The sequence below is a fragment of the Oncorhynchus keta genome, chromosome 4, assembly GCF_023373465.1.
Source record: "Oncorhynchus keta strain PuntledgeMale-10-30-2019 chromosome 4, Oket_V2, whole genome shotgun sequence".
NCBI classification, from domain to species: Eukaryota; Metazoa; Chordata; class Actinopteri; order Salmoniformes; family Salmonidae; genus Oncorhynchus; species Oncorhynchus keta.
This window is the reverse complement of record NC_068424.1, coordinates 76,144,098-76,156,731: the sequence shown is the minus strand read 5'-3', so window position 1 is coordinate 76,156,731 and position 12,634 is coordinate 76,144,098. Positions and strand designations below refer to the sequence as shown.

At 45.1% G+C, this 12,634-nt stretch overlaps 1 protein-coding gene across 4 annotated transcripts in view; it reads left to right on the top strand.

Moving 5' to 3' along the window:
* Positions 1–12,634, top strand: part of LOC118380696 (neuroligin-3-like) — a 470,695-nt gene that overhangs the window by 300,027 nt on the left and 158,034 nt on the right. For all 4 annotated transcript variants that reach the window (XR_008132107.1, XM_052516121.1, XM_052516117.1 and 1 more), the window contains one exon: positions 10,755–10,940. Coding sequence is in view for 3 of the 4 variants with exons in the window: in XM_052516121.1 (XP_052372081.1) it covers positions 10,755–10,940 (186 nt within the window). In the remaining variant the exon portion in view is untranslated. The remainder of the gene's footprint in view (positions 1–10,754; positions 10,941–12,634) is intronic.

The window sequence follows — 12,634 nt, the reverse complement described above, 5'->3', positions numbered from 1 at the left end:
TTTCTCTTTCCTTTCACTGCTCTCTCTCTCTCTTCCCCACAACCTCCCATTTCACTCTCTTACCCTCCTCCTTCACCTCTCTTCCTCCCTCTCTCTCACTTTCTCTCCATCCATCCCTCCCTCTATGTCCTCCTGCTATCTCTGTCATCCTGAAGGAGACCATCTGTTGTGTGTGTGTGTGTGTGTGTGTGTGTGTGTGTGTGTGTGTGTGTGTGTGGCTGAGCCCTATCCATGATCCATGCTCTTTCCCCTTCCCACCCTCTGTGGTTGGACCAACAGGGAGTCGGAGAGAGGAGTGGTGGAGGTGGGGTGACAATCACAGAGTTGAGTAGAGTATATTGTCTAGAGATTGTATGGTAGAGTATGTTGAGTAGAGATTGTCTGGTAGAGTATGTTGAGTAGAGATTGTCTGGTAGAGTATGTTGAGTAGAGATTGTCTGGTAGAGTATGTTGAGTAGAGATTGTCTGGTAGAGTATGTTGAGTAGACTGTGAACTGTGTAAGGAGAGGTAGACAGACAGTGAACTGTGTAAGGAGATGTAGACAGACAGTGAACTGTGTAAGGAGAGGTAGACAGACAGTGAACTGTGTAAGGAGATGTAGACAGACAGTGAACTGTGTAAGGAGATGTAGACAGACAGTGAACTGTGTAAGGAGATGTAGACAGACAGTAATATATAATAATATATGCCATTTAGCAGACGCTTTTATCCAAAGCGACTTACAGTCATGTGTGCATACATTCTACGTATGGGTGGTCCCGGGAATCGAACCCACTACCCTGGCGTTACAAGCACCATGCTCTACCAACTGAGCTACAGAAGGACCACACCTGAACTGTGTAAGGAGATGGAGACAGACAGTGCATTCTGAAAGAATTTAGACTTCTTGACTTTTTCCACATTTTGTTACGTTACAGCCTTATTCTAAAATTGTTTTTTTTTTTCAATCTAATCCTCAGCAGCAATCTACAAACAATAATCCATAATGACAAAACAAAAACAGGTTTTTAGACTTTTTTTGCAAATGTATAAAAAAAAACAGAAATACCTTATTTACATAAGCGTTCAGACCCTTTGCTTTGAGACTCAAGATTGAATCCTGTTTCCATTGATCATCCTTCAGATGTTTCTACAACTTGATAGGAGTCAACTTGTGGTAAAATCAATTGATTGGACATGATTTGGAAAGGCACACACCTGTCTATATAAGGTCCCATTGGTGACAGGGCATATCAAAGCAAACACCAAGCCATGAGGTCGAAGGAATTGTCTTTAGAGCTCAGATACAGGATTGTGTCGAGGCACAAATCTGGGGAAGGGTACCAAACATTTCTTCAGCACTGAAGATCCCCAAGAGGGCCTTGGTCAGATAGGTGACTCCGATGGTCTGACAGAGCTCCAGAGTTCCTCTGTGGAGATGGGAGAACCTTCCAGAAGGACAACCATCTCTGCAACACTCCATCAATCAGGCCTTTATGGTAGAGTAGCCAGATGGAAGCCACTCCTCAGTAAAAGGCACATAACAGCCCATTTGGAGTATGCCAAAAGGCACCTAAAGACTCTCAGACCATGAGAAAAAAGATTCTCTGGTCTGATGTAACCAAGATTGAACTCTTTGGCCTGAATGCCAAGCTGGAGGAAACCTGGCACCATCCCTACGATGAGGCATGGTGGTGGAAGCATCATGCTGTGGGGATGTTTTTCAGCAGCAGGGACTGGGAGACTAGTCAGGATCAAGGGAAAGATGAACGGAGCAAAGTACTGAGTGGTCCTTGATGAAAACCTACTTCAGAGCACTCAGGACCTCAGACTGGGGCGAAGGTTCACCTTCCAACAGGACAACGACCCTAAGCACACAGCCAAGACAACGCATTAGTGGCTTCGGGACAAGCCTCTGAATGTCCTTGAGTGGCCCAGCCAGAGCCTGGACTTGAACCCGATCAAACATCTCTGGAGAGACCTGAAAATAGCTGTATAGCAACGCTCCCCATCCAACCTGACAGAGCTTGAGAGGCTCTGCAGAGAAGAATGGGAGAAACTCTCCAAATACAGGTGTGCCAAGCTTGTAGCATCAAGGCTGTTATCGCTGTCAAAAGTTCTTCAACAAAGTGCTGAGTAAAGGGTCTGAATACTTATGTAAATGTAATAAAACTGGGTATTATGTGTAGATTGTAATGTAACAAAATGTGGAAAAAGTCAAGGGGTCTGAATACTTTCCAAATGCACTCTGTTGATGTAGGATTTTTGGAATTGACCATTTTCCCAATTCTTATCTCTTTGGTGGCGTTTAGTGGATTTAGTGCCAACCAATGTATTTAATATCTAAGGGAGTGGATTCCATTAAATCCATATTTTCCTGTCAGTTTTTCTGTTTGTGATGATATTGACCTCGTAGACACGTGACTCTCCAAACTCCCGCCTATTTGGCCACACTCATTCTTTCTTTGTGTTGTTTGTTAAATCACTAACTACATATATCACCAGTAGTGATACCTATTTCAGTATTCTAGAACGTTAGTGTTACATCGTCCTCTTTTGGCACCAAAACTAAAACGGTCATTTCTGTTCATTCATGAAATACAATGAGCTCCAGTCACACGTTTTGTTGTTTTGGCTCAGTCCTCCAGCACATGAAATGATACAGTATAATGACTATGAGGTTAACATGCAGATTGTCAGCTTTCATTTCAGACACAGATTACAGCATATTTGAATCCATATCGAGTGAACCGTTTAGAAATTACAGCACGTTTTGTACATAGTCTCCCCCATTTTAGGGAACCAAAAGTATTGGGACAAATTCACTTATGTGTATTAAAGTAGTAAAAAACTGTAGTATTTAGTCCCATATTTCCTAGAACGCAATGACGACATCAAGCTTGTGACTCAACAAACTTGTTGGATGCGTTTGTTGTTTGTTTTGGTTGTGTTTCAGATTATTTTGTGCCCAATAGAAATGAATGGTAAATAAAAGTATTGTGTCATTTTGGAGTCACTTCTGTTGTAAATAAGAATGGAATATGTTTCTAAACACTACTACATGAATGTGGATGCTACCATGGTTACGGATAGTCCTGAATGAATCATGAATAATGATGAGTAAGAAAGTTACAGACACACAAATATCATACCCTCAAGACATGCTAACCTCTCACCATTACAATAACAGGGGAGGTTAGCAATTATACCATTAATATTTTACCTTTATTTATTTAACTAGGGAAGTCAGTTAAGAACATATTCTTATTTAGAATGACGGCCTAGGAACAGTGGGTTAACTGCCTTGTTCAGGGGCAGAACAACAGATTTTTACCTTGTCAGCTCAGGGATTCGATGTAGCAACCTTTCGGTTACAGGCCCAACACTCTAACCACTAGGCTACCCTGCCATCCCATAATGACCATCTTCAGAGAACGATGTTCTAGCTTATCTGCAGATAGTGGCTGTCCGGAGCACAAACAGCAAAGTCAGGGAGCCAAATGAACGGCTCTTTCACAGAAGCGATTCGGTTCCCGACGTTCACCTAAAAGATCAGTTCAAAAAGAGCCGTTTGTTCGCGATTGACCGTCACTACCTTTAAGGCAGATTCACTATTGTTTCTCAAGGGGCGATTGACCCGTCACTACCTGTAAGGCAGATTGACTGTTGTTTCTCAAGGGGCGATTGACCGTCACTACCTGTAAGGCAGATTCACTGTTGTTTCTCAAGGGGCGATTGACCCGTCACTACCTGTAAGGCAGATTCACTGCTGTTTCTCAAGGGGTGATTGACCCGTCACTACCTGTAAGGCAGATTCACTGTTGTTTCTCAAGGGGTGATTGACCCGTCACTACCTGTAAGGCAGATTCACTGTTGTTTCTCAAGGGGCGATTGACCGTCACTACCTGTAAGGCAGATTCACTGTTGTTTCTCAAGGGGCGATTGACCCGTCACTACCTGTAAGGCAGATTCACTGTTGTTTCTCAAGGGGCGATTGACCCGTCACTACCTGTAAGGCAGATTCACTGTTGTTTCTCAAGGGGCGATTGACCGTCACTACCTGTAAGGCAGATTCACTGTTGTTTCTCAAGGGGCGATTGACCGTCACTACCTGTAAGGCAGATTCACTGTTGTTTCTCAAGGGGCGATTGACCGTCACTACCTGTAAGGCAGATTCACTGTTGTTTCTCAAGGGGATTGACCGTCACTACCTGTAAGGCAGATTCACTGTTGTTTCTCAAGGGGTGATTGACCGTCACTACCTGTAAGGCAGATTCACTGTTGTTTCTCAAGGGGCGATTGACCGTCACTACCTGTAAGGCAGATTCACTGTTGTTTCTCAAGGGGCGATTGACCGTCACTACCTGTAAGGCAGATTCACTGTTGTTTCTCAATTCACTGGGGCGATTGACCGTCACTACCTGTAAGGCAGATTCACTGTTGTTTCTCAAGGGGTGATTGACCCGTCACTACCTGATTCAAAGGGGTGATTGACCCGTCAGATTCACTGTTGTTTCTCAAGGGGTGATTGACCGTCACTACCTGAAGGCAGATTCACTGTTGTTTCTCAAGGGGTGATTGACCGTCACTACCTGTAAGGCAGATTCACTGTTGTTTCTCAAGGGGTGATTGACCGTCACTACCTGTAAGGCAGATTCACTGTTGTTTCTCAAGGGGTGATTGACCGTCACTACCTGTAAGGCAGATTCACTGTTGTTTCTCAAGGGGTGATTGACCGTCATTGACCGTCACTACCTGTAAGGCAGATTCACTGTTGTTTCTCAAGGGGTGATGATTGACCACTGTCACTACCTGTCAACCTGTAAGGCAGATTCACTGTTGTTTCTCAAGGGGTGATTGACCGTCACTACCTGTAAGGCAGATTCACTGTTGTTTCTCAAGGGGTGATTGACCGTCACTACCTGTAAGGCAGATTCACTGTTGTTTCTCAAGGGTGATTGACCGTCACTACCTGTAAGGCAGATTCACTGTTGTTTCTCAAGGGGTGATTGACCGTCACTACCTGTAAGGCAGATTCACTGCTGTTTCTCAAGGGGTGATTGACCCGTCACTACCTGTAAGGCAGATTCACTGTTGTTTCTCAAGGGGTGATTGACCCGTCACTACCTGTAAGGCAGATTCACTGCTGTTTCTCAAGGGGCGATTGACCGTCACTACCTGTAAGGCAGATTCACTGCTGTTTCTCAAGGGGTGATTGACCCGTCACTACCTGTAAGGCAGATTCACTGTTGTTTCTCAAGGGGTGATTGACCGTCACTACCTGTAAGGCAGATTCACTGTTGTTTCTCAAGGGGCGATTGACCCGTCACTACCTGTAAGGCAGATTCACTGTTGTTTCTCAAGGGGCGATTGACCGTCACTACCTGTAAGGCAGATTCACTGTTGTTTCTCAAGGGGTGATTGACCGTCACTACCTGTAAGGCAGATTCACTGTTGTTTCTCAAGGGGCGATTGACCGTCACTACCTGTAAGGCAGATTCACTACCTTTAAGGCAGATTCACTGTTGTTTCTCAAGGGGTGATTGACTTCACTGTTGTTTCTCAAGGGGTGATTGACCGTCACTACCTGTAAGGCAGATTCACTGTTGTTTCTCAAGGGGTGATTGACCGTCACTACCTGTAAGGCAGATTCACTGTTGTTTCTCAAGGGGTGATTGACCGTCACTACCTGTAAGGCAGATTCACTGTTGTTTCTCAAGGGGTGATTGACCCGTCACTACCTGTAAGGCAGATTCACTGTTGTTTCACTTGACCTCACTACCTGTAAGGCAGATTCACTGTTGTTTCTCAAGGGGTGATTGACCCGTCACTACCTGTAAGGCAGATTCACTGTTGTTTCTCAAGGGGCGATTGACCGTCACTACCTGTAAGGCAGATTCACTGTTGTTTCTCAAGGGGTGATTGACCGTCACTACCTGTAAGGCAGATTCACTGTTGTTTCTCAAGGGGCGATTGACCGTCACTACCTGTAAGGCAGATTCACTGTTGTTTCTCAAGGGCGATTGACCTCACTACCTGTAAGGCAGATTCACTGTTGTTTCTCAAGGGGCGATTGACCCGTCACTACCTGTAAGGCAGATTCACTGTTGTTTCTCAAGGGGCGACCCGTCACTACCTGTAAGGCAGATTCACTGCTGTTTCTCAAGGGGCGATTGACCCGTCACTACCTGTAAGGCAGATTCACTGTTGTTTCTCAAGGGGCGATTGACCCGTCACTACCTGTAGGCAGATTCACTGTTGTTTCTCAAGGGTAAGCGACTGTTGTTTCTCAAGGGGCGATTGACCCGTCACTACCTGTAAGGCAGATTCACTGTTGTTTCTCAAGGGGTGATTGACCCGTCACTACCTGTAAGGCAGATTCACTGTTGTTTCTCAAGGGGCGATTGACCGTCACTACCTGTAAGGCAGATTCACTGTTGTTTCTCAAGGGGCCTTGGACCCGTCACTACCTGTAAGGCAGATTCACTGTTGTTTCTCAAGGGGCGATTGACCCGTCACTACCTTGGCAGATTCACTGTTGTTTCTCAAGGGGCAAACCCGTCACTACCTGTAAGGCAGATTCACTGTTGTTTCTCAAGGGCGATTGACCCGTCACTACCTGTAAGGCAGATTCACTGTTGTTTCTCAATGATTGAACTACCTGTAAGGCAGATTCACTGTTGTTTCTCAAATTGAATGTAAAGATTCACTGTTGTTTCTCAAGGGGCGATTGACCCGTCACTACCTGTAAGGCAGATTCACTGTTGTTTCTCAAGGGGTTTGACCCGTCACTACCTGTAAGGCAGATTCACTGTTGTTTCTCAAGGGTGATTGACCGTACTACCTGTAAGGCAGATTCACTGTTGTTTCTCAAGGGGTGATTGACCGTCACTACCTGTAAGGCAGATTCACTGTTGTTTCTCAAGGGCTGATTGACCGTCACTACCTGTAAGGCAGATTCACTGTTGTTTCTCAAGGGGCGATTGACCCGTCACTACCTGTAAGGCAGATTCACTGTTGTTTCTCAAGGGGCGGCTGTGGAATCGTACCCATAGGCTGGCTACCTGTGGTTCTGATTGGATGTGGATGTGTTGCGCCTAATACAGAGACTATTTCTTTTGGCTGTTGCCCGTGTAGGTTATATATTTAAGCAATAAGGCACGAGGGGGTTTGTGGTATATGGCCAATCTCAGAGTGCCTGGACACAGCCCTTAGTTGTGGTATATTGGCCATATATCACAAACCCCCGAGGAGCCTTATTGCTATTATATACTGGTTACCAATGTAATTACAGCAGTAAAAATAAATGTTTTGTCATACCCGTGGTATGCAGTCTGATATACCACGGCTTGTCAGTCAACCAGCATTTAGGGCTCGAACCACTCAGTTTATAATTGCAAATATAAAATGACTATTTGCTGATATTTTGTGATATATGGCAACTTCACGTTGGATCACCAAGAAGATCTGTAAATAAGTCTTAAATTTGAGCGTTTCAACCTGCCTTAGCCTTCTGCTGATGTCCTGCTCCCACTTACCGCTGCCAAAAGGTGCCTATATTAAGGTGCCTATATTAAGGTGCCTCTATTAAGGTGCCTATATTAAGGTGCCTCTATGAAGGTGCCTATATTAAGGTGCCTCTATTAAGGTGCCTATATTAAGGTGCCTCTATTAAGGTGCCTATATTAAGGTGCCTCTATTAAGGTGCCTATATTAAGGTGCCTCTATTAAGGTGCCTATATTAAGGTGTCTCTATTAAGGTGCCTATATTAAGGTGCCTCTATTAAGGTGCCTCTATGAAGGTGCCTCTATAAAGATGCCTCTATAAAGGTGCCTCTATTAAGGTGCCTATATTAAGGTGCCTCTATTAAGGTGCCTATAGTAATACATTTTATTATTATTTTTTAAGAAAAGGAAAACCTTCACACTGCTCTTGCCAGACAGTATAATTTTGTTTTATTCAAGCTTAGGGCTACGCGTCTGTCTTTTCACCTTCAACAGAACCTTAATGTATTATTCAATTATTCCCACGCACCTGCAACAAGGTAGATCAGATGTAGGGGTGCTTTTCTAAATGTTAACGTCAGGTTTATTCAGATTGTTTAGATTTAGAGGCAGCCAGTGAACTCAATACTCAATGAATGCATGTCTGCATTCGTTTCATTTCCTTTTCCTTTCTGTTATTCCCTGTGTGTGTTCCAAACGGCACCCTATTCTCTATCTCGTACACCACTTCTCACCAGGGCACATAGTACCCAATATAGGGAATGGGGAGCCATTTGGGATGCAACCCATGTTGAGGAGGGTTGATGGACACTGAGTTGATTGAGGGGTCCTCTGGGACGTCAGATGATTTAACATTCTATTACCCAACATACAGCTGGGCCTGAGCCCTGGAAACACCGTTATAGAGTGTGTGTGTGTGGGTGGGTGCGCGTCCCTCTCGCTCTCTCTCTCTCTCTCTCTCTCTCTCTCTCTCTCATATGTTTGGTACAGAGCCCTAGAGATGTAGTTATAGTGCCTCAGTGTTAAAATGAACACATTATGTCACAAAGAGAGGCTCAGTGTCACACGATATCATGTGAGAAGATAGGATTCAGTGGAAATGTCTAGTCCATGTTCTGTACATTGGAAACATGTAGAGCCCTGTAAAACTGCTAACAGCTGGTGTGTTCATGTTACTCTCCACCAGAGGTACACGCCATAGCTGAAGGATTTAGTACTTTGCTTCCATTCAACCACATTAGTGAGGTCAGATCACTGATGTTGAGCGATTAGGCCTGGCTCGCAGTCGACATTCCAATTCATCCCAAAGGTATTCAATGGGGTTGAGGTCAGGGCTTTGTGCAGGCCAGTCAAGTTCTTCCACACAGATCTTGACAAACCATTGCTGTATGGGACCTCACTTTGTGCACGGGGGCAGGCAGCGTTCTCCTGGCATTCTAACGTTCTCCTGACAGCACTTACAGTTGACCGAGGCAGTTCTAGCAGGGCAGAAGTTTGACAAACTGACTTGTTGGAAAGGTGGCACCCTATGACGGTGCCACGTTGAAAGTCACTGAGCTCTTCAGTAATGCCATTCTACTGCCATTGTTTGTCCATAGAGATTGCATGGTTGTGTGCTCAATTTTATACACATGTCAGCAACAGGTGTGGCTGAAATAGCCGAATCCATTCATTTGAAGGGTGTTTATTTTTTTATCCGTTATTTTACCAGGTAAGTTGACTGAGAACACGTTCTCATTTACAGCAACATTACAGGGGAGAGGAGGGGAATGAATGAGCTAATTGTAAACTGGGGATTATTAGGTGACCGTGATGGTTTGAGGGCCAGATTGGGAATTTAGCCAGGACACCGGGGTTAACACCCCTACTCTTACGATAAGTGCCATGGGATCTTTAATGACCTCAGAGAGTCAGGACACCCGTTTAACGTCCCAGCCGAAAGACGGCACCCTACACAGGGTAGTGTCCCCAATCACTGCACTGGGGCATTGGGATATTGTTTAGACCAGAGGAAAGAGTGCCTCCTACTGGCCCTCCAACACCACTTCCAGCAGCATCTGGTCTCACATCCAGGGACTGACCAGGTCCAACCCTGCTTAGCTTCAGAAGCAAGCCAGCAGTGGTATGCAGGGTGGTATGCAGGGTGGTATGCAGGGTGGTATGCAGGGTGGTATGCAGGGTGGTATGCAGGGTGGTATGCCTACTTTTGTACACTGTACATGGTGTATTTAACATAAAGCATTTCTACTTCATGTTCTATATCCTGTAGTAACATCTCTGAACATTTCAATCATGAAGTACAAATAAACTGTTTTGTTTTTGTTGAAACAAAGGCCTACACTAAAGAGGTCATGATTTATGAGGGAACATTTCATCCACATTATTCAGGGCCTCTTAGAATCCATCTCTCCTGCCTTTTCTCTCAGTGTCACAACACAACAGCGCTCATAGATACATGTGGTTCTCATCACGGCGGGTCGATAGACAGGGTGATATGTGATCGTCCAGGGAGGCTCAACATTGATTTCCCATAATGTAGAGATGACATGTGGTCACACAGCCCTTTTATTTTTTACCAACAATCATGTTCTCCAATAAGTCAGGATCTCACTGGAGAGCCAGAGAGCTTGATAGTTTGAGCTAAAAGGGGTGGGGTAGAATGAGGGGAGGGGGGATTTGTGGTCTTTGCAAGTTACATTGACTTGGTAGAAACACTGTAATGTCACTTCATTTGGTCCCTTTTTTATCCTGAAGCTTCACATTGTACAACATACAACACACTGTACACCAGTGATTCCCAACCGTTCTTTGTGCTTGATGACCCACCTCAAGCTTTTGGAGTTGACTTAATAACCAAGTAAAGTCAACAAAAAACATATTCATCACCAGGCGTCCGGTCTTCACCTGGGACCCTAAAGGAATCAACCTCAACCAGGTCCAGTCTTCACCTGGGACCCTAAAGGAATCAACCTCAACCAGGTCTAGTCTTCACCTGGGACCCTAAAGGAATCAACCTCAACCAGGTCCAGTCTTCACCTGGGACCCTAAATGAATCAACCTCAACCAGGTCCAGTCTACACCTGGGACCCTAAAGGAATCAACCTCAACCAGTTCTAGTCTTCACCTGGGACTCTAAAGGAATCAATCTCAACCAGGTCCAGTCTGGGACCGAAACGGAATCAATCTCAACCTACCTTTGGGAAACAAAATTGCATTCCTGTTAGTGTTACATCATTGACTAACCCTGTATCCTCTGTGTCTGTTCCAGGGTTCCTGTCTACAGGAGACCAGGCAGCTAAGGGGAACTACGGCCTACTGGACCAGATCCAGGCTCTGAGGTGGATCAGTGAGAACATTGGATACTTCGGAGGAGACTCCAACCGTATCACGGTGTTCGGATCTGGGATAGGAGCATCCTGTGTCAGCCTGCTCACCCTCTCACACCACTCTGAAGGTAGGAACACACATTGTCCATGATTAGTATGGGATGGGGGGATTGGGTACTGGATGTCACTGTGTCAGAATCAGTTGAGGAAGTCTGGTATTTAGTGGGTATTTACACTGAGCGGGAACTGGAACACGTTGTCGTACAAGACAATCCAGAGCATCTCAAACATGCTCAGTGGGTGAAAAAACTGGGACGTTTTCAGCTTCCAGGAATTGTGTACAGATCCTTGCAACATGGGGTTGTGCATTATCATGCTGAAAAATTAGGTGATGGCGATGGATGAATGGCACGACAATGGGCCTCAGGTTCTCGTCACGATCTCTCTGTCCATTTAAATTGCCATCGATAAAATGCAATTGTGTTCGTTGTCCATTGTATAACCCCACCACCACCAAAGGGCACTCTGTTCAGTACGTTGACATCAGAAAACTGCTTGCCCACACGACGCCACTGGCACCTGCATAGATTTAATCTGAGTATAGTCTGGTTTACAGTTGATTTACTGAAATAGATTTAATCTGAGTATCTGGTTTACAGTTGATTTACTGACATAGATTTAACATGAGTATCTGGTTTACAGTTGATTTACTGACGTAACTGTTTTTGGGATTTGTTATCTGGAGATGCTTGGGGGGGGGGGTAAAGTGGATATCCAGTATCCAGGGACCACCCCCCCCTCCCCCAACCCCAACCCTGTATAATGGAACCATCCAAACATCTAATCATGACAGATGTTGCTTATCTAGTGGCTAACATCATGCCTCGACCACTCAATGGAGATGAAATGTCCATGATGGACCTGTTGCACACACAGACACACACACACACACACACACACACACACACACACACACACACACACACACACACACACACACACACACACACACACACACACACACACACACACACACACACACACACACACACACACACACACAGAGATACAGGACAGGAAGGACAGTATAGATGTCATGCTGCTCTTAACTGCTGCCTAACATGATGGACGGACACATGCTGGGTTGTGCTGTGGTTGTGTGCGTGTGCATGTGTGCGTGTGCATATACTTATGTGTGTAGTATGTATTTTTTATTAAATCCTTTAATAGTATCTGGAACTTGTGTACATCTTGATTTATACGTGAAGCTCTATGAGCATCACGGAATTATGGCTCTCTCCGGATATACTGTCCCCTTTCCATTTAGCCAGCTGGGTTCTCAATACATCAGACAGGAATAAAGAAGTGTCTGAGAAGAAGGGTGGTTGTGTTTGTTTCATGATTAACAACTCATGGTGTGATTGTGATAACGTACAGAAATTCAAGTCCTTTTGTTCACCCGACCTAGAATACTTCACAATCAAATACCAACCGCATTCCCTCCCAAGATAATTTTCTTTTGTTGTAGTCACAGCTGTGTATATTCCCCATCAAACCGATACCACAACGGCCCTCAAGGAGCTACACTGGACTTTATGCAAACTGGAAACCACATATCCTGAGGCCGCATTTATTGTAACTGGAGATTTTAACAAAGCAAATTTGAGGAAAACGCTACCGAAGTTCTATCAACACATGGACTGTAGAACTCGCTCTGGTAAAACACTCGACTACTGCTACTCCTCTTTTCCAGAGGCCCTCCCCTGCCCAGAGGCCCTCCCCTGCCCAGAGGCCCTCCCCTGCCCAGAGGCCCTCCCCTCCC